The sequence below is a fragment of the Thamnophis elegans genome, chromosome 15, assembly GCF_009769535.1.
Source record: "Thamnophis elegans isolate rThaEle1 chromosome 15, rThaEle1.pri, whole genome shotgun sequence".
In the NCBI taxonomy this organism is placed as follows: domain Eukaryota; kingdom Metazoa; phylum Chordata; class Lepidosauria; order Squamata; family Colubridae; genus Thamnophis; species Thamnophis elegans.
The window spans coordinates 14,856,226-14,876,922 of NC_045555.1; the positions used below are offsets into that span (position 1 = coordinate 14,856,226).

The 20,697-nt window shown below is 43.2% G+C and overlaps 1 protein-coding gene across 1 annotated transcript in view; it reads right to left on the minus strand.

Moving 5' to 3' along the window:
* POLR3A (RNA polymerase III subunit A) overlaps positions 1 to 20,697 on the minus strand; it is a 55,325-nt gene that overhangs the window by 15,673 nt on the left and 18,955 nt on the right. The window contains exons 11-21 of the mRNA XM_032232135.1: positions 19,600 to 19,740; positions 16,099 to 16,168; positions 15,224 to 15,351; positions 14,687 to 14,825; positions 11,257 to 11,421; positions 9,958 to 10,130; positions 8,283 to 8,394; positions 6,496 to 6,614; positions 5,839 to 5,976; positions 4,172 to 4,342; positions 3,272 to 3,385 (exon numbers count right to left, since the gene is read on the minus strand). Of these exons, the coding sequence (XP_032088026.1) occupies positions 3,272 to 3,385; positions 4,172 to 4,342; positions 5,839 to 5,976; positions 6,496 to 6,614; positions 8,283 to 8,394; positions 9,958 to 10,130; positions 11,257 to 11,421; positions 14,687 to 14,825; positions 15,224 to 15,351; positions 16,099 to 16,168; positions 19,600 to 19,740 (1,470 nt within the window). The remainder of the gene's footprint in view (positions 1 to 3,271; positions 3,386 to 4,171; positions 4,343 to 5,838; positions 5,977 to 6,495; positions 6,615 to 8,282; positions 8,395 to 9,957; positions 10,131 to 11,256; positions 11,422 to 14,686; positions 14,826 to 15,223; positions 15,352 to 16,098; positions 16,169 to 19,599; positions 19,741 to 20,697) is intronic.

Genomic DNA, 20,697 nt, shown 5'->3' on the forward strand with positions numbered 1-20,697 from the left:
AAGACGTAACATTCAGAAACGACCTAGCGAGCAGAAATAAAAGTATTATAGTTGTCTTTTCTTGTTTTGGGATTTTCTATTCTTATTTTACATTTTTCAAATAGCAAGAGGGAGATATAACGGGGAATGGAATGGAATAGAGGAGGGGAGGAGGAAGAGAAGAAGAGGAGATACCTGCTCCCCTGAAAATTAATATTGGGAAGTACCCAATGAAATTAATGGACCAGAGGAGAAGAGGAGGAGGAGGAAGAGAAGAAGAAGAAGAGGAGGAGAGAAGAAAAGGAAGAAGAGGTGGAGACACCTGCTCCCCTGAAAATTAGTATTAAGAAGCACCCAATGAAATAAATGGACCAAACCCACCCCTCTAATTTAATTCTGGACACACCGTAACTGCTACTAACTATGATTTGCTGGTTTACTCATTTATTTAATCACTGGATTGGCCCACTAAATGAATCTATCAGTCTGAAACTGAGCTTTGCGCGTAAGTGCAAGCACACTCCACTCACGCTTCTTTGCCCTCGGCCTGCAAAGGTGGAGCTTTGTATGCACATGTGTGTCCATCTCGCCCAGTTTCGAAGAGGTAGTTTAGGCTGCGGCCTGGGCACCCCTGTTCTATCTATGCTTTTGTACCCTTGTTAACAGATTTGTTGTTTTTGTTTGTTGAGAACTGGGGGCAGAGCAAGGGTGTCAAATTCAAGGCCCGGGAGCTGAAACAGACCCACAGGGGTGCTTAGATTTGGCCCGCGGGGCTGCCCTGAAAACAGCAAAGGACTGGTCCGCGGTGCTTATACCAGCAAAAGCGGAGTTCGAGAGGGCTGCCCGTGGCCCTCCCAAATTCCGTTTTCACTGCTAGAGGGTTGCGGGAGACCATTGCAGCCGAAAATGGAGCTTGGGAGCCCGTTTTCTCTGGCAGAACGTTTAAGCCACCATAGGTACCCCGGACACGAGTGATGTTGAGCTTGCCACACCCACTTTGGCCATGCATACTCCAGCCTCCCCCCCCCCCCCGCCGGTCAAAAACAACACTGATGCGGCCCTCAATGAAATCGAGTTTGACAATCTCCATAGATTTGAAAATCTCCATAGATTTCCTGAATTGCCTCCAAATGAAATTCCGTATTTTTCAAGGTTGTGGCACCAACAGTTTATACCATAATTTCAAATGTTTGGGGGGAATCTTTCCCGAGTAGCTCACATCCCTTCCGCTTATATATGAACCTAGAAGTCTGTGTTGGCAATGAGGTACATGTTACCATAGATTATAGTGAACCTCGGATAACACTTAATACTCTTCTTAGAACTTTTTGGTGCTTTTTACTTCATCTTCAGGAAGGAAGGAAGGGAGGGAGGAAGGACAAAAATGGAGCGAGAGAGGGAAGAAAGGAAGAGTGGAGGAAAGGAAGAGCAGAGGGAGGGAAGAACAGAAGGAAGAACAGAGATGAGGGAGGGAGGGAGGAGTGGAGGTAGGGAGGAAAGGAAGGGAGAGCAGAGGGAGGGAGGGAAGGAAGAACAAAAAGTGGAGTGAGGGAGGGAATGAAGAGCAGAGAAAGGGAGGGAGGAAAGGAAGAGCACAGGAATGGAGGGAGGAATGAAGGAAAGGAAGGGAGAGGAGAGGGAAGAAAGGAAGGAAGAACAAAAAGTGGAGCAAGGCAGGAAAGGATGGAAGAAAGAAAGAACAAAAGTGGAGGGAAGGAAGAAAAAAAGTAGAGCGAGAGAGGGAAGGAAGAAGAGAGGGAAGGAAGGAAGAACAGGGTGAGGGAGGGAAGAGCGGAGGAATGGAGGGAAGGAAGGAAGAACAGAGGGAGGGAGAGAGGAAAGGAAGGGAGACGGAGGGAGGGAGGGAAGGATGGCAGGATGGAAGGAAGGATTGCAGGATGGATGGATGGATGGATGGATGGATGGAAGGAAGGAAGGAAGGAAGGAAGGAAGGAAGGAAGACACCCAGAGTAGAAATTGCCAATGAAAAATCTGGTCTTGGTTTTCCTTCTAACGAAGTCTGAAGTGAAGAAAAGGCGATACCAAAGATTTTGCGACCATGTCATGCTGAGAAAGACAAGCATATTGTTGTGAGTCTCCAGCTTTTGCAAAAGATTACTTGTGCCTAACGTGAGAGGCTGCATTTCAAACTCCACTAACAAAATAAGCTCCGGCACTAATAAACTGGGTAGGTTCCAGAATGACATTGATTGATTTGACTATGTTTCTACCCCGCCCCAATAGCCAACTGACTTTAACGCATTATGAGCCTCGTCATAATGTGTGCAGACAAACCCCCGAGACACACACACGCATGCACACGCATGCGTCAATTACCTTATTATAGGCCACATAGTCGCTTTCAGTTAACGCCTTCAAGAATGAATAGGAAAAACAAAACGGCATTTTGCTGTTGTTGGAGTAACACTTCTCTGCTTTTACAACAAACATGTTTTTGCTACTTAGTTTAGCTTTCTTTCCTTTTTTCTTTCCCTCTCTCTCCTTCCTTCCTTCCTTCCTTTTTTTTGAAACAAATCTCTGGTTTTGGATATCAAGACCGCTTCCAGGTGAACAGTTCTAAAATAATAAAGCCCCTCCCTCCTGTCTTAAAATAACATGCAGTCTTAAAAATGAAGATTTAGGAATCTTATCCATTCCGGGGTTGACGAAACCTGCCTCCAGAAGTTGTGAATTTTCCAACCCTTAAGTTTTAAAGAAGATGTTGGATAGCCATTTGTCTGAAGTGGTGTAGGGTTTCCTGCCTAAGCAGGGGATTGGACTAAGGACTTCCAAGGTCCCTTCCAACTCTGTTATTCTATATTCTAAATATGCCATTTTCGAGAAGTTAGGGGAAAGACAGGGACAAGGGAAACACTAACATACATTAAACTCAAGTCAGAAGTGGGTTCCCACTGGTTTGGAGCGGTTCAGCCAAACCAGTAGTAACTTGGTGGCCTGGGTCGCTGGAACTAGTAGCAACCCAGGCCTGCCACACCCTTGAACTGGTTCTCTTGGTGGCGCCGTAGGCAGCGCCAACTTGTTTTTTGCCTTCTGCGCATAAACAGAGCAATTTTTGTTGCACTGCGCATGCATGCACGCATCAAGCACAGGCAGGGCGCATCCCTGAGCAAACTGGCAGTAGCAGCAGCTGGAATTCACCCCTGTCTCAAGTCCATGTATTGAATGGATCAAGATAGGAATACAAGGACATTCGTTCTGAGTTCAAAACAAGGTGGCGCCTTTTATGAAAAAAATATCTTTGTAATAAAAGGAGACTGAAACAAAACAATACCTGCAGGAAGCTGTCCTGGCAACAAAGGAATTCATTTTTCTTCATGATGGATTCGGCGGTTAGCACCAGTTCATTTTTACTAAGCGCAGGCTCGCTTCGGCTGGGATAGACGGCCTAAGGGCACAAAACAGCATGCAGATCCAATTACAGGGCTGTTTTATGCTTGGGGTTCCTGAGACAATTCAATAGGCATTCGGAAAGGGATGCCACTCGGCGCTCATGTTAGAAATATAACCCTCCGACGCAAAAAATTCTGACCCAGATCCTTCAAAGGCTTTTCGTTTAATTTAATTTCGTTGTACAAGGTGCAATGACAATAAAGTAAATTAAAATAGTGTTGTAGTAGTTTCCCCAAAACAATGTGGGATAAAACCTTGCAAGATGAAGAAATCTTGCCAAGGGCATTTCAGCAGCAGAAACTGAAATTATGACAGGACCAAGCGGGATTTTAAGTTCAAAGCCTTCATGGTTTGGTGGACAGAGCCGTGGCGGCGCAGTGGCTAGAATGCAGTACTGCAGGCTACTTCTGCTGACTGCCGGCTGCCAGCAGCTCAAACCCCACCTGGCTCAAAGTTGACTCAACCTTCCGTTCTTCTGAGGTGGATAAAATGAGCACCTAGATTGTTAGGAGCAATATGTTGACTCTGTAAACCACTTAGAGAGGGCTGTAAAAGCACTATGAAGCGGTATATAAGTCTAAGTGCTATTGCTATTGATTCAGCCTTCTGTCCTTCTGAAGTCAGTAAAACGAGGACCCAGATTATTGGGGGCAAGAAGCTGACTCTGTAAACCGCTTAGGGAGGCTGTGAAGCGGTATACAAGTCTAAATGTCCTTGCTATTGCTATCCAGAAGATTCTTCTTCCTCTTCTTTAAAAAGAATACCCAGTGCTAATACTTACTCTGACGTTGTCCAGAACGCGCTTGAATTCCAAAGGTTCATCTTTTCCTTCCATGGCAGCTGGATCTAAACCATCCCCACCATAAATGAACTGTATAATGTCTCCCGTAGAACTCCTGACGGTCAAGTCATACTGAGAACAAAGATCTTCAAGGGATTTCACCAATCGTCTCTGGGAGGATAAATATCTTCTTCAGTACACAACCACAGGAACGAAATATTATTCAAGATGGGAGTACTAACCAGTTCCTACTAAATACCACAAAAAAGAATTGAGGTCTACTTCCTATTTTTGAATATCCAGAAGAATGTTCACTTATACAGCTGAATAGCAAATGTAAATTATCTATCTGTCTGTCATCTCTCTCTCCACATCTATCTATCCCTCCATATCTCTCCGTCATCCACCCATCCATCCACCTATCATATCATATATCTATTCTATCTATCTATCTATCTATCTATCTATCTATCTATCTATCTATCTATCTATCTATCTATCTATCTATCTATCTCATTATCTGTCTGTCTGTCTGTCTGTCTGTCTGTCTGTCTGTATCTATCTATCTATCTATCTATCTATCTATCTATCTATCTATCTATCTGTCTGTCATCTATCTATCATCTCTCTCTCTCTCTCTCTCTCTCTCTCTAATCCATCCATCCATCCATCCATCCATCCATCATCTATCTATCTTATCTATCTACCTACAGTGGGGCAAAAAAGTATTTAGTCAGCCACCAATTGTGCAAGTTCTCCCTCTTAAAAAGATGAGAGAGGCCTGTAATTGACATCATAGGTAGACTTCAACTATGAGACAAAATGAGAAAACAAATCCAGACAATCATATTGTCTGATTTGGAAAGAATTTTTTTGCAAATTATGGTGGAAAATAAGTGAAAGCACTGTGAAATGGTATATAAGTCAAAGTGCTATTGCTATCTATCATGTATCAATGATCAATCATGCATTATCCATGCCTCCATGTATCTATGCATCCACATCTGTGTCCATCCATCCATCCATCCATGGTGGCGTAGTGCTTAGAATGCAGAATTGCAGGCTAATTCTGTCAACTGCCAGCAGTTCGATCCTGACCAGCTGAAGCTTGACTCCATCCTTCTGACGTCGCTAAAATGAGGACCCAGATTGTTGGAGGCAATATGCTGACTCTGTAAACCATTTAGGGCTGTAAAGCTCTGTGAAGTGGTATATAAGTCTAAGGGCTATGGCTATTGCTAATTAGTATATTGGATTTTTTCCCCTCAGGTGGGATTCTTTCCATACGAAACCAAGATCAATGCCTACACATGCTACTTAAACAATCAACTTGATGCAAATAACTAGACAAGGTGTTGTTGTTTAAACTTTAAAACAGAGTTTCTTCTCTTCCTGGCTGTCTCCCTATTCATACAAACGTCTGTGTGTGTGCGCGTGAGTGTGGGCGCGTGCACACACCCTTCTACCTGTCTATTTATCCTGGCAGAAAGCTGTGGATAGAACAGTTGGTTTTTTGGTATTTCTTTTCTTTCTTTATTCTCAGAACTGAAACCAGACAGGAGACAAGAGACTGGTCAGCAGGGAAATAACCCTTGACCCTAAAGGAGCATAAATGCTTATAGTTGGCTTCACAGATGGTCCCCCTATAGAAAAGTGCCTCCAATTACCTGCATGTATCCTGTTTCAGCTGTTTTTACAGCTGTATCAACAAGACCTTCCCGACCAGCCATGGTGTGGAAGAAAAATTCAGTGGGCGTCAACCCAGAATAGAAGCTGTTGGCTACAAAACCTTTAGCAGCTGGGAGCTGAAAGAGAATTTTAAAAAAAACAAACATTTGAAATATATTGCTGTAGAATTTACTTCCACGGTCTGCACAGGTAACATGTTAGGATAGTAGTGGTGGGCACAGATTGTTGTGGACTGCCATCGGAGCTGGCAGCAGATTCAGACAGGCAGGATGTTGGGGAGGAACATGGGCCAGTCTTGGAGTCTGGGGAAGGCTCTGATGAGGGCTCTGTGTTGGATGCAGAGAGTGGGCCAGAACCATATTCCAGTTATCAGCTGCCTTCGGAGTCAGAGATCAGTGGGGCAGAAGAACAGCGGGAGCCTGTTCCCAGTGTGGGCATGCGCAGAGTTGCCAGACCAAGGGAACAGCTAAAGAAAAGAGGTTGACTTGGGAGTAAGGCCACAGGTGGACGATGAATGCCCCCCCCCCCCCGCCCAGGAAATAAAAGAGGAGTGAAAGGTGAGTGGAGTTTGCAGGAGACAATTAGTCGCCAGACGAAAGGAACAGCTAAAGAACTCTAACTCACAGGCTCCTTACCTTGGAATGCTTCTCAAAATGAGGCAAGGATCGATTTTCAAAGCCATCAGGTACGCGGGACCCACTGATGGCTTGTTGACCTACGCAAGCAATCATCTGGGATATATTAATAAAGGATCCTATTGGGGGGAAAAATGACAGTAACAAAGGTCAGCAGCACCCTGACTGAAAACATATTACCACACTGTCCCCCCCCCCCACCCCAATTCTATTACTATAAGTAAAATATCAAAAGTCAATATAGATAACATTTTCTGCTTCTCCGGTAATGTTGCATTCACTGTGAATAAATTCTTCTTGGGATGATTTTACTCTCTGACTGATGGTGAAGGAATCCCTACCCCCTCAGCTGAGCTTAAACGAAACAAAACGAAGTATGGCCAGGTCTGAATAATGGTTAGACAAGAGCCTAGCAGGAAATCTCAGCACTTTAACTGTGTAAGTCGAGAAGAGCAGGCAGAGCTGGGGAAGGAGGCAGAGTTAAACAGATCATCAGCTTAGAGCCCTTACGTTGCCACAAACAATCCCAAGTCCAATCCCCATTTGAATTCCGTTGACCCTTACCTGGCGCCAATTTAATGTTTAACTTTAGTTGACTAGATTGTTGTGAATAGGCTTAATAAATCTTCTGTGCTCCAAATTAACTTAGGAGGCACAGTGATTAGAATGCAGCCCCTGCATTTTAACCAGTAGAATGCAGATAGATAGATAGATAGATAGATAGATAGATAGATAGATAGATAGATAGATGCCTCCAGCCCCTCCAGCAGCTGAATCAGAGGAGGAGGAGGTGTGGGAGTCAGGGTCAGCATCAAGGCAACATGAGAGCTCCAATGGGGAAGAGGGAGTGGAGCTGGCGAAGAGAGAGATAGAGGCAGAGCCTGAGCCATCCATCAGCCCTCAGACGGAGAGTCAACAGCCCCCAGGTCTGGAGGTGGCTGATGAGGAAGAAGAGGAACAGCTGGGTCCAGTGCCTGATGCACGGATGCACAGAAGGCAGAGGAGAGAAGAGCAGTGGAAATCTATGGGCCGGTCCTTGAGATGGAAGAGCCACCCCTGCTAGTGAAGTCCCACTCTAGCTCTGGGGATAAAAGGCAGGGGGTGGAGATGAATAGATGTGGCAGGCCCTGCTGGACAGACTTAGCCTCCATTGGGAGAGAAGCTTTTTGCTGGGGCTGCTGGCATTGTTGAGAATCGTTGATTAATTACAGAAGGTTTGTCGTGTTTGGGAAGCTGGGTCAGAATACTCTCTTAGCTAGAAGGTTGCCTCTACACTGCTCCCACTGACTTTTATTGCTGGGAATAGACCGTAATTACCATATTTTTCAGACTATAAGATGCTCCAGACTGTATGACACATATTAGCTTTAGAGGAGGAAAACAAGAAAAAAAAATTCTGCCTCTGCCTCCATTGCCTGTTTGCCGCGGCTCATTCACTGCAGCCTATTCGCCACTGCTACGGCCCATTCACCGCAGCCCATTCGCGGTGGGCTATTCGCTGCCACCAGGGCCCATTCACTGCCACCATTCACTGCCAATTGCCATGAACAGATGGTGGCGGTGGTGGTGATAGGTGGCAGCAATCCCTGCTGCTGATTGGTACCACACCAACCTGTCCCCCCCACATCCACTGCAATATTCACTCTATAAGACAACCAGACATTTCTACCCACTTTTTTTTTGGGGGGGGGGGGAGTGAGTCTTATAGTACAAAAAATACGGTATATCTAAGCAGAATCTACCTATCGATCCCAGAGATAGGTGCTAATTTGGATGGACAGTCCTACCTTTTGAACCACAAACGGCCATGGTGAGGGGGCTGTTACTTTTGTCTAGTTCTCTAAGGCAGGCACTGCCAGCGTGGTCTCGGATAACAGACAGCTCCTTCAGAATCAGGGCCTAAGAATAAGACTTGATTAACAAACAATGCTTGCAAGAATTTGTCTATTTTCATTTCATTGTAACCAGGTCTAATCACAATTGACATTATCCTTAAGGTAGCAATCCAACACATATTTTTTGGAATAGAACAAAGTACCCAAAATAATAGACAAGAGATTAATCACTCTGAATTTTCCCAGGGCATAAAACTATCATTAGGAAAAGGTAAAGGTTTCCCTTGCACATATGTGCTAGTTGTTCCTGACTCTAGGGGTGGTGCTCACCTGTTTCAAAGCTGAAGAGCCAGTGCTGACCCAAAAAGTCTCTGTGGTCATGTGGCCGGCACGACTAAATGCCAAAGGTGCATGGAATGCTGTTACCTTCCCACCAAAGGTGGTTTCTATTTTTCTATTTGCATTTTTACATGCTTTTGAACTGCTAGATTGGCAGAAGCTGGGACAAGTAACGGGAGCTCACTCCGTTACATGGCACTAGGGATTTGAACCGCCAAACTGCCGACCTTTCTGATTGACAAGCTCAGTGTCTTAATCACTCAGCCACTGCGTCCCTAAGACTACCATTAGTGATTACTAATTGTAAGAATTTGCCCTGCAGTGTTCCTTTCAGAACTAAAGAGGACGTAGCTTCTGTGGCAACAGAAATTAAGAGGAGCTGCCTCGTTCTTTAATTTCAAATCATAAATAAACCAGGAGTTTGAATTTTAATGGCTACGTCACATGCACTGCAGGCTTACAATATTGTCAAAGATAAAACAATCCTATGCTGGATCCAATTTCTGAACTTGACATGCATATAGAATAGAATAACAGAGTTGGAAGGGGACCTTGGAGGTCTTCTAGTCCAACCTCCTGCTTAAGCAGGAAAACCTACACCACTTCAGATAAATGGTTATCCAACATCTTCTTAAAAACTTTCATCGTTAGAGCCTTCACAACTTCTGGAGGCAAATTGTTCTACTGATTAATTGTTTTCTCAGGAAAACTGTCATATTACCCATTAATTTATACATTGCTTCCTTCCTCGGCTATTTTTGTTAATTTTAATGTTAACATTCATGGTTTTAATATTTTAATGTTTTGTACTGTTGGTTTTATCTTTGCTGGAAGCCACTTAGGAGTCGCTGTTAAGACTGACTCGCATTTTCACCTACATTCGACTTCGCTCGCAGCTTGACAATAAAAGGGCGGGTGTGTGTGGAATGAAATGTGGGGGGAAATAGCATCCAAGCATCCGTTGGTTCCCATGAGACATTGCTTCCACCTCAAGGACACACCGAGCAGGTGTCCCAGCATGGCCAGCAGGTTCCCATAGCAAAATCAGCAGAAGGGGTTGGTGGATGTAATGGACTGTGGGTGGGCTGTAGGGAAAGGGGAGAACTAATTATGCTTGCTTTTGTGTGGGAAACGCAGAACTAGTTTTGCTTCTTCTGTGCAATATTTTTTTTTTAACTCTTGGTAAAATAATGTCTTTTTCTGGATTTGTCAACTGGACAGATGACGTTGCTTGGGTGCAAATAAACTTAGTAAATAAATTAAAATTCGAAAATGGGACATAACTAACCTCTAGTGTCTCCTCCGCTGTGCAGCCGGGCTGCTGCTGTAGCTTTCCAGTCTTCAAGGCTTCAATATATTCATCGCATTTCTTGTAGCCGGCATTCAAGAGTTCGTATTTTGCCTTCAGCAAGCCTTGACCGGGGGTGACATCGCCAATTCCAATGGAAAACCCACGATTAGCTATGCAGTGGCAAAGAAAGAACAAACATCTACATCAGCACTCTTGCAGTAAAGGAGAACATTTTACACGAGATAATCGTGAGGTGATCTTTTTGTGAGGTGAAGCTTCTTGGATGAGAAGTGAAACGTCTTTAAAGTAAAACCAGAAAGTACAGTTGCCTCTTGAAAAAGCACCTTTGGGACAACCATGACCTGGATGGGTGAGAATCTTCCTAGAAACTCAGCGGAGGATATTTTGGGGTGACCCATTGTTCTCAAACTGTTCTGACCCCCTCAGTACAGTGAGGCACACCGACACAAGATTACTGCTAGACAATTTATTCACAGTAAATTAACACACTGACAAGACTTTGGCAGCAACCCAGACTTCCAAGATAAGAAATACACGAGAGCTTCTCCAGCGTTAGTATATTAGTTGACTCCTGCAAACAGCCTCCTCCCAAAGTCTCTTCTTATATACTCTCTTGGGAGGGGCCTAATAACAACCACCTGGGTCCAATTATCTCCTTTGCCTCCTTAATTGCTGCCGGAACTTATCTGCCCGTCTCTGCCGGGCGTCCAGGGCCAATTCCCTCTGAACCTCATCACTGCTCAAAGGCCTGACGTCTTCACCACTCTCCCGGCCTTCCGTAAAGTGACTAAGACCTGGCTGTTCCGGCAGGCCTGGGGCTGTTGAGTAATAATTCAGCCCCATGTGACTGAATGGTGATTTCATTTTAAACAAGTGTACTTTTAATTTTTTATGTCTTTGCTTTGTTGTAAGCTGCCCAGAGTCCCTAGGGAGTGGGCGGCATACCAATTTTATTAAAGTTACAAAGTCAGGGACAAACTCTCTTTGGCTTTCACCGCTGCGCTATGCCTCAGGCGCCTCCTGGTGGCCAACCAGCCTCTCTGGTCCCTGCTCGGAGTCTGAACCCTGTCCAGAGCCTGTCTTCCAGAGCCGACTCATAGGGTCCCTTGCTATCGGAGCCTGTTTGCAGCTCCAACGGCTTCTGCTGGGCCACAACATCAAACTAATCTCTTTTACTGCATCATTGTGAAGGTAAAAATCAACAGTGGGAAAAGAACGAAGGGAAATTCAAAGGTAACATCAGTTAAAGAGGAAAGCACGGTTCAAGGTACTCACAGAGGTAGACAGGAGCCAGTCGGGCCAACCTTGACATAGCATCAGCTGCCTCAACTTGGCCCCAATCTCTCAGTAAAATGTAGAATATGTTATTCTTCGATCCGGATCCCAACGTTCCCTTGTCCATGCTACCAGACATCAACTCGCTGTTGTGGATTGCAACATCTGAAACACAAATGCAATTGAGTTGGCCAACGGAACATTTTGGAGTAGTTAGCTTCGATCCTTCCTTGCTCGGCTGTGCAAAGTTCTTGATTTAATTCCAAAAAGGGGATTTGGAGCACACAAGGCAGAGGTGGGTTGCTCCCAGTTCGGCCTGGATCGAGTGAACCGGTAGTGGCGGCGGTGGGAGGCTCCACCCACCCGCTCGCTTCTGCGCATGCACGAGCGAACCGATAGCGCCAGGATTTGCAACCCACCTCTGGCACAAAGGCACAAACTGGGAACTCGTCTGCAACTGTTACCCTATTTCTCCGAAAACACGAACCACCCCAATAATAAGCCCAACTGTAATTTTTTGGGGGTGGGCCTAATATTATCCCTACCCTGAAAATAACCGCAGGGGGGGGGATGGGTATGGCTAGCACGAGTGGTGGTGTGGGGGATGGGCAACTGTCCAGCTGCAGCCCGTTGGCCACTTGGGGGCAGTGCAAATACTGCTTTTGACCTTCTCTTCCTGAGAGAAGTGCTTCTGCTTGTTGGGCTGCTTCCCTGAAGCTGGTAGCTCCGCAGTCAGCTGCTTTGCTTTTCCCCTCTTTTTGGGAGGCTTGCAGGAGGCTTTTTGGCGAACGGGAGGAAAATGAGGAGGGGGATTTTCCTGCCTGTCATCCATTCCTCAAGCTGAGCACAGACTGAAGGAAGGATGACTGCCTCAAAAATAAGCCCCAAGTACTTATTTTCAAGTCTAAAAGAAAATAAGACTTGGTCTTATTTTCTGAGAAACATGGGAAATGCAGCTGCATTTCTATGGTATTCTGCAGCAGCTACAATGAGCCTGGGAGAAGACATGGCTATTTTAAAAGGTTCATTACATTTCGATAGCATTGTGTGCCTGAAATTTCTCACCTGATGTGCTCTTTTTGTTACAGATTCCATAGCACACCAGCTTGGAATCAAATAAAAAAGGCTATTTTTCTTTCCTGTGCTTGTTTTTTTGGAACAATTACTTAAGTGTATTAACTTACCCAGATCTCTACTTATCGTATAAGGTGTTACAAAATGAATCGTTCTCACTATAAAACCATCACTTTGGAAAATAACTCAGTATAGAACGTGAACAGGTGATTTTTTATGCGAATTCTTTCCCAAGGGAGAAAGTTCTGAACCATCGATAGGCTGATATGACACATCATGGATACAATTCAACATTATAAACTAGATCCAAGGAACTACAAGAATCTAGTTATAAGCATTTTGAAAATAATTAATCTATCTATCTATCTATCTATCTATCTATCTATCATCTATCTATTATCTATCTATCTATCTATCATCTATCTATCTATCATCTATCTATCTATCTATCTATCTATCTATCTATCTATCTATCTATCTATCTATCTATCTATCTATCTATCTATCTATCTATCTATCATCTATCTATAAAAATGACTGTGTGTGTATGTTCCAGCATAACGCTGGAACGCCTCGAGCAATTGCAACCAAACTTGGTACACAGATGACTTACTCTCTGGAGACAAATACTGTGGGGGTAAGACACCCCTAAAACTCATTGGGGTATGTGTTCTGTTAAGATGCAGCCTGTTATGCCTTAAAATGGCTTCTATTGTATTGCCTTAAAGTGGCTTCTACTGCTCAGCGCAGTGGAGTGGCCACAGTAACAGCTTCATAGTACTCCACAAGGGGGCTCCCTCTGGTAAGGGGGAAAATCCAACATTAGAAATTATGTTTGGTCCGGACATTCCCCCCTATAAATACCTGGACAACACCGGACTATTGGCTAGTGTTAAAGAAAAGAAAAATTGCTTCAATCCGTCTTGATTGAAATGAGACGTCATCTCTGTGCCCAATTAATTGCCTTAGACGTTAATTAGAAACTAATGCCTTAGATAAATCTGAACACAAACCCAAATTCTGGGGCTTAGATATGTAGATGACACTTTCATAATATGGCCACATGGGAAAGAAAAACTGGAAAACTTCCTCACACATCTCAACAGCCTACACCCCAAAATACAATTCACTCCCAATGGCTCCCTAGGACACAACATCTACTGGAAAAAACACACACCAACTGCTACTTAAACTCACAATCCTATCACCACCCTGCACAGATCAACTCTGTAGCCAAGACCCGCATCTCCAGAACCAAACGCCTAGCCGACAAAGACCACCTGAAAACTGAATTACACACTCTCACAAACGCATTAATCTCCAACGGATTCCAAAGAAAAACAATTACCAACCTAATCCAAAAGGAGACACACCCCAAGAACTGAGACACAGAACAGACAACGGCATCGCCCTCCTCCCTTACATCAAAGGCATAAAATCAGCAAAATTCTCCATAAGCACAATATCAAGACAGCCTTCAGCACTGACCAAAAAATAGCCAACATCTTAAGAAACCCCAAAGACAAGATCCAGCTAGAAAACCAAGGAGTCTACGAAATACCATGCAAAATCTGCCTTGCCACATACATTGGACAAACTAATAGGAGAATAAATGCATGCATCGCAGAACTCAAGAACGCAGTCAGAAAAAAAGAAAAAACTTCCTCCCTTTTCCAGCACCTCAAAGCAACAGGACATGAAATTGATTTTGAAGGAACCAAATTAATCTCCAAAACTGAACACTTCAAGAGAATAATTATGGAAGCCATCGAAATAGAAAAACACTCCCACAACATGAATAAATGTGACGATACCTCCTGGCTACCAGACATCTGGAAACCAGCCCTAGTCAACAAACGAGCCCCACATACCACCCGGTTCATTACAACACAAAAGAACAATGGACACACAGCCAGCACCTCAGCCACACAGGATGATACGAAACAGCCGACCAATCTACAAACATCAACTCCATCTATCAGTCAGGATGTAACTACATAGCCAATCAACCCACTTACAGGAACAAAGCCGGCAGCCCCCCCCCTCCCAGATTTATAGAGAGATGGCAGCTCCGACCACGCTTTACCTCGCACAAGCACGAAGCAGAAAACATCAGCCTGAAGATGGCGAGTGGGACCTTACCAAAACATTGCCAAGACAATCTCAATCTTACATGGAAAAAGACCCGAATACAAGAAGACCAGCATACACATACACACATACTTTATTTTTCTTCCCTGTTTTTCACAGCTTGCCCCCTCCCCCCCAAAAAAAAACAACTGTTGCAAAACTAACAGTAAACAAATCCTGGCAATCGATGAGCACAATAACAAATCAGGGGATCCTTCCTACTTACAAGAGTCGTTACTGCACAAATCTTCTCCTTTGCCACAGTATTGTTTGCCTTTGGTTCTGAGATTGGCCTTAACTGGACAACTGTCCCCAGGCTTCAGAATGATACTAAAGACCTGCTTTCCTGTCCACAGGGTGACTGGCTAAAATAAAAAAAGAGGCCAAGAGAAAAGGATTATAAATAGGGATGTGGAAGAATGTTCTCCAGGTGCTAGTTCAAGGAGGATGAGCTGGCAACTGAGGGCCATGAGCCAAGAATGGAGGGATCGAGCAGAGTGGAGCAACCTGATGAGCATCATGAACTCAAACATATTCATTCTCATTCTCCCTCTCTTTCTCTTGCTCTTTTTCTCCCTCTTACTCCCTCTTTTTCTCCCTCTGTCTCTACTTCCCTCTGTCCCTCTTTCTCCCTCCCTCCCACTCTCTCCCTCTCCCTCTCACCGTCCCTCTTTCTCTCTCTCTCTGTGTCCCTCCCTCCCTTTCTCTCTTTCCCTCCCTCTCTCCCTCCATCGCTCTCATTCTTTCTCTCTCTCTGCCATACCTTAAGAATTGCCGGAGGTGGGAGGCGAACTTTCACTTTTTCATCCTTTCCCACCAGAATAGAGGCGATCAACTGACATGCTTTCGCTCGGTCAAAGAAAGTGTCCTTTAGTGTGAGGAGATAAGCACCTACAATATGAAAATAAAAAAATCCAGAAAGAAAGAAAAAGCATTCAGGTGGGTGCATTTTATCAGCTCTCAGGTTTTCGTACCATGACATCGCGAAGAACAGCGATGTAAAACAACCCCAAAATAAAAAGCAATGTGTTTATTTAACAAAGATCATTTACATGGTAAGAAGATAAAAGAGCAAAAAAAGTGATTACAAAGAAGAAAAATATTTTATCCCCTGGCACTTTCCTTCTTTATATACCCACATTTTATTTCACCTTTATAAAGCTGTAAGACTATGTCAAAAAGCAGGAACTTTTAGGGGAAAACTTTCAGAAAAAGTGGTCCAAGGTTCATGAATTTACAGTTCATACATAACTATTTCTGAAATACTCAGATACCAATCTTCTCAAGAGATTAAAAAAAAACACCTGTGACATTGTATTAATTTCTTAATTTAAGGGGAAATGTTATTTCAATTATGAGCAAAAGACTCCCAACATTCTTTTAACAATAAGTTCCCTAAAAGCTCAGGTGAACAACAACAACAACAACAACAAAAAAGGAATCTTCATTTCTATTTTTCGCCTCGGGTCATAATCTTTTTGGGTTTTGCTTTGTTTTCCACAACACTGGAAAAATGAAACATTTGGAAAGGCTAAAATAAAATATCCTTGTTACGCCCCGTTATTTTAGAAAGACATATCTGAGGCTGAAGTTGATAAAAATGCAACTCCTATTGGTAATAGGGTTTAAAATACACACCTGTCAGAAAATCCTGAATTGCAGCAATAAGGGGTTCTCCATTCCTTGGGGTTACCAAGTTGGCTTTTGTCTGAAAAAAGAAAATATTTTATTCTCTGCTAGTTTTCCTTGCAGAAAAGAAATTGATCAGATCAAGCATATCTTCACATTGGAAGCCAATTACTTAACTTTCCTGGTTCAAATGTAGACTGTAAGATACTCTTGAGATATGGAAAGCATCAAAACATATGGATAGCAGAGAAATTGCTAGATAAGTGTGTATTTGGGCTTCCAAAAAATGAAACAAAGTAAAAAGGAGAAAAAATTGCTGCCCCCCAAAAATCCTTTTCAAAAAGGAGTGAAAGAATTCTTCAGCCTGAAGGAATAGAAGTTAGGCGAAAAGAGAACTTGGCTCAGAACCTGATTAATAACAAGTAGACACCAATGAGCTAGCAAAATAGCTCCACCAAGGACTGGTGTCAGGGTGGATAAAACTTGATGATTAAAAAAAAAAAATCAGATTAAAAAAAAAATTAAATCGGATTTTTAAAAATTAAATTTATTTTAATAAAATGCTTTTGGAGTAAAAAAATCTAAAGATAGTTTTCTATTTAAGATACATTCATAATTTAGTTTATTCAGCATGAAATGAAGCTTAGTTATGTAGCATGAAGTTGTACTATATGCTGCAATATTGGGACTGTTGGTGAGTCACAGGGGAGCCATTGCAGGACAGAGATGATGGTTGCTCTTTACAAATTAGGATTTAAATCGAGTTGATTTAAATCAAGCTTTTTTACTAACAATTTAAATTGTGATTTAAATCAACTCGATTTAAATCAAATCCACCCTTACTGGCGTTAGAACTGGTCAGCTTACTGTGTTTTTCAGAGTATAAGACGCACATTTTCCCCTCAAAAAAGAGGCTGAAATTCTGGGTGCGTCTTATACACCGAATTCAGCATTTTTTGCCTCCTGAAGCCCGGCCCCTTCACCAAAATGGCTGTGCAGAGTCTGTAGAAGGCTTTCAGAGAGTTCCTGGAGGCTGGGGAAGGCAGAAATGAGGGAAAAACGGCCAGTTTTTTGTTCAATTTTGCCCCCCCCCAGCCCCCAGGAATACTCTAAAAGCCTCCTAAAGGCTATTCAGGCCTTTTTTTGGGGGGGGGAAATGGCCCCGTTTTCATGAAAAACGGGCCATTTTGGGAAGATTTACTGAGTGCAAAACCCTTTTTAAAAAAATTTGCCTCTTCAAAACCTTGGTGAGTCTTATACCCAGGTGCGTTTTATACTCCAAAAAATACGGTAACTAGCTTAAAATGTAATAGAGTTGCAGTGATCTGATCTGTTGCAGGGCACGTAATAAAAAGGATTATCAATAAAGGGGAATATTTGTAGCTCAGGGTTGAAATGAGGAACCCTTATGACAGAGCTGCCCACCGATATGGCAAACCGTATCTCTAAAGCAGGAAAAAAAATGCAGTTAAAAACAGGGCGTAAAATGAAATAGCAGAGCTCAATTGTAACGTATTCAAGACAGAAATGGGGCCTTAAGGCTCTCTCTAAGGAAGTCTGTCAAGGTAGGAATCCATCGAATGGCCACTGAATTTCCCCCCACCCCTCCTAACTCAGAGAACCACTATAGTTTGTTTTGGGTAGATGAAATGAACAGAATAAAAAAATAGCATAGGGTGAAAGGACCTTGGAGGTCTTCTAGTCCAACCTGTTGACACGGAATCTAATGTTCCTATTGATAGTTCTGAGGAAGCATATGTGCCAATCAGTGGTGGGATTCAATATTTTTTATTACAGGTTCTGTGGGCGTGGTTTGCTGGACATGGCAGGGGAAGGATACTGCAAAATCCCCATTCTCTCTCGATCAGCTGGGACTCAGGAGGCAGAGAATAGATGGGGGCGGGGCCAGCCAGAGGTGGTATTTACCGGTTCTCCAAACTACTCAAAATTTCCGCTGCCAGAACTTCTTGGATACCACCTTTGCTACCTACCTATCTTATCTCTTTGTCTGTCTGTGTGTCTGCCCATCCTCCGTCCATCATCCATCCATCCATCCATCCATCCATCCATCCATCCATCCATCCATCCATCCATCCATCCATCCACAGTATCTATCTATCTCTAATCTGAAAGCATGAGAGAATTCTTCAAACTGAAAATAAGTCACACGGAGGAAAGCCAAGATTCCAGAGGATACAAAACAGAGCATTTAAATTAGAAGGCGGCACATTTCTATTGAACATAAGGGCGGAAATAATTAAAAACACCAAAGTCCCTTCCAATTTGGGAGGCTGAATACCACCTCTGATGTCAATGTCACCAGTGGCTCTACAGGCCTTCAAGGCCATGGAAAGTTTTTCAGGAAACACCCAATGTCCCTAGGATGACACCCAATGTCTCTAGGATGACTTCCTAGGGGGGGGGGAAGGGCGGATGACGATTTCTGCACTTCTTTCTATTATTTAAAGTGTGTCAGCTTGTCTAGGTGAAGTGTACCAATGCTTCTGCGTGGTGAAGTGGACAAGCATATAAATATGAGTGTCAAAATATGTTCAAGGTTCCCTCTTGCTAAAGAGGAATTTTTTGTTTAGCTGAATAAACACATAAATACCACTTATCAAGGTAAGCACCTGGATTCTGTCTTTCTTTATACCAAGTCACCCCTGAAACCAGCAAAACAAACACCTTGCTTAGGCAGGAGACCCTGTACAATTCTGGACAAAGGGCTGTCGAATCTCTTTTAGAGACGCTCCAGTGATGGAGCACTCACAACTTCTGGAGGCAACCCATTACATTGATTCATTGTTCTCACTGTCAGAAAGTTTCTCCTTAGTTCTAGGTGGTTCTCTCCTTGATGAGTTTCCATCCTTTGTTTCCTGCTTGCTCTCAGGTGCTTTGGAGAGTAGATTGACTTCTTCTCTGTGACAGTCTCTCAAATATTGAAAGTCTGCCATCCTGTTTTCCCTAGTCCTTCCCTTCGTTAGACTAGACCAGTCATGGTTAACCTTTTTGCCAGCACGCACCCATAATGCAATGCATGCATGACCCCCGTTTCCCCCCCCTGCATGCACCCTGCCCCTTGCGCATGACCTCTGCATGTGCACCCCCCCCCCGGGCATCAGAGACCCAAAAACCAGCTGGCTGGCAGGAGGCGTGCACACAGAAAGGGATCAGCGAGCCACCTGTGCCACGCATGCTATAGGTTCGCCATCACGGGACTAGACATTCCCAATTCCTGTAACTGTTCTTCAACATTTCATCTTCCAGTCTCCTAATCATCTTTGTTGTTCTTCTCTATACTCCCCCCCCCCCAAAGTCTCAACATTATTTTTTTGTATCATGGTGACCAAAATTGAATCGACTGGCTTCATTTCGGGGGGGGGGGGGGGAGAGGTCAATTTGCGCTGCTGAAAACTCTTCCGACTCCTGAAGGCTGTCACTAACCACGTGAATTCGGCAGCGGCCTGTGGGTCTGTTTGCAACGCTGGTGAGAACAAGAGGTTTGCTTACCCCCATCAGGACCAATGCTTCGGCTTTGGCTTCTTCTGTTTGAGGAAGATGAAGATTCATTTCATCGCCATCAAAATCTGCGTTGTATGGTGTGCAAACGCATTCATTGAACCGGAAAGTCCGGTGTGGTTTTACTTTAGCCTGAAACACAACATCAATCCGAGGTAAGAAAGAGAACAAATGCTCAAGGATTTTATTTATTTATTTATTTAAAATGTTTTTTTATTAAACAGGTTTTTCCCCATTTTTTAAACACAAATATCATCTTTGCAACATTTCCACATTGGTAAGCCTCCATTATACTCTTTTTATCCATACATGTATACCTTTATATATCTATATCTATTTACACATTTTTCATACACTAATATGATCATTTCTATTTCTTCTATACATATTACTCTTTGAACGTATTTATTTCTATACATCTTAATATCATTCTATATACATATATTCCTCTTATAAATATTATTCTGTACTATTTTATATACAATATATCTTACATTCCCCTCCTCTTATTAATTATGCAGTTTTATGATTGTTTTCTAATTTCTTAATCTTTTTTCCTTTAATGCTTTCTTATTCTTTGCATCTTTCCTCTAGCCATTTTGCGCCATAAATTCCATACTAAGTAATACTCAGATTCTCCTTTATCTTTTATTTCTTTTGCAAGTCTGTCCATTTCAGCACATTCTAATACTTTTTAAATCACATTTTCTCGATGATTTTAAATACGCCAATATGCTAATAACGGAATGCTTCTGTCCTATGGCTTTGAATAGGGCTGTTTTAACAACAACAACAACAACAAGGACATATTTGCTTTGGAATACAGTAACACACAATGGTTCAGTGAATCCATTTTCCCCATTGACGTTGCTTGTCAGAAGGTCCCAAAAGGGGATCGTGTGACTCCAGGACCCTGCAACAGTCCTAAGTATATGCCAGTTGCCAAGCATCCAAATTTTGATCACATGACCATGGGGATGCTTGGCAAATATCTACAGAGATTCTCCATCATCCAGGTCATGGTTGTCCCAAAGGTGCATTTTCAAGAGGCAGTTGGACTTTCTTTGCTTTCCCTGGAAGACGTTTTGT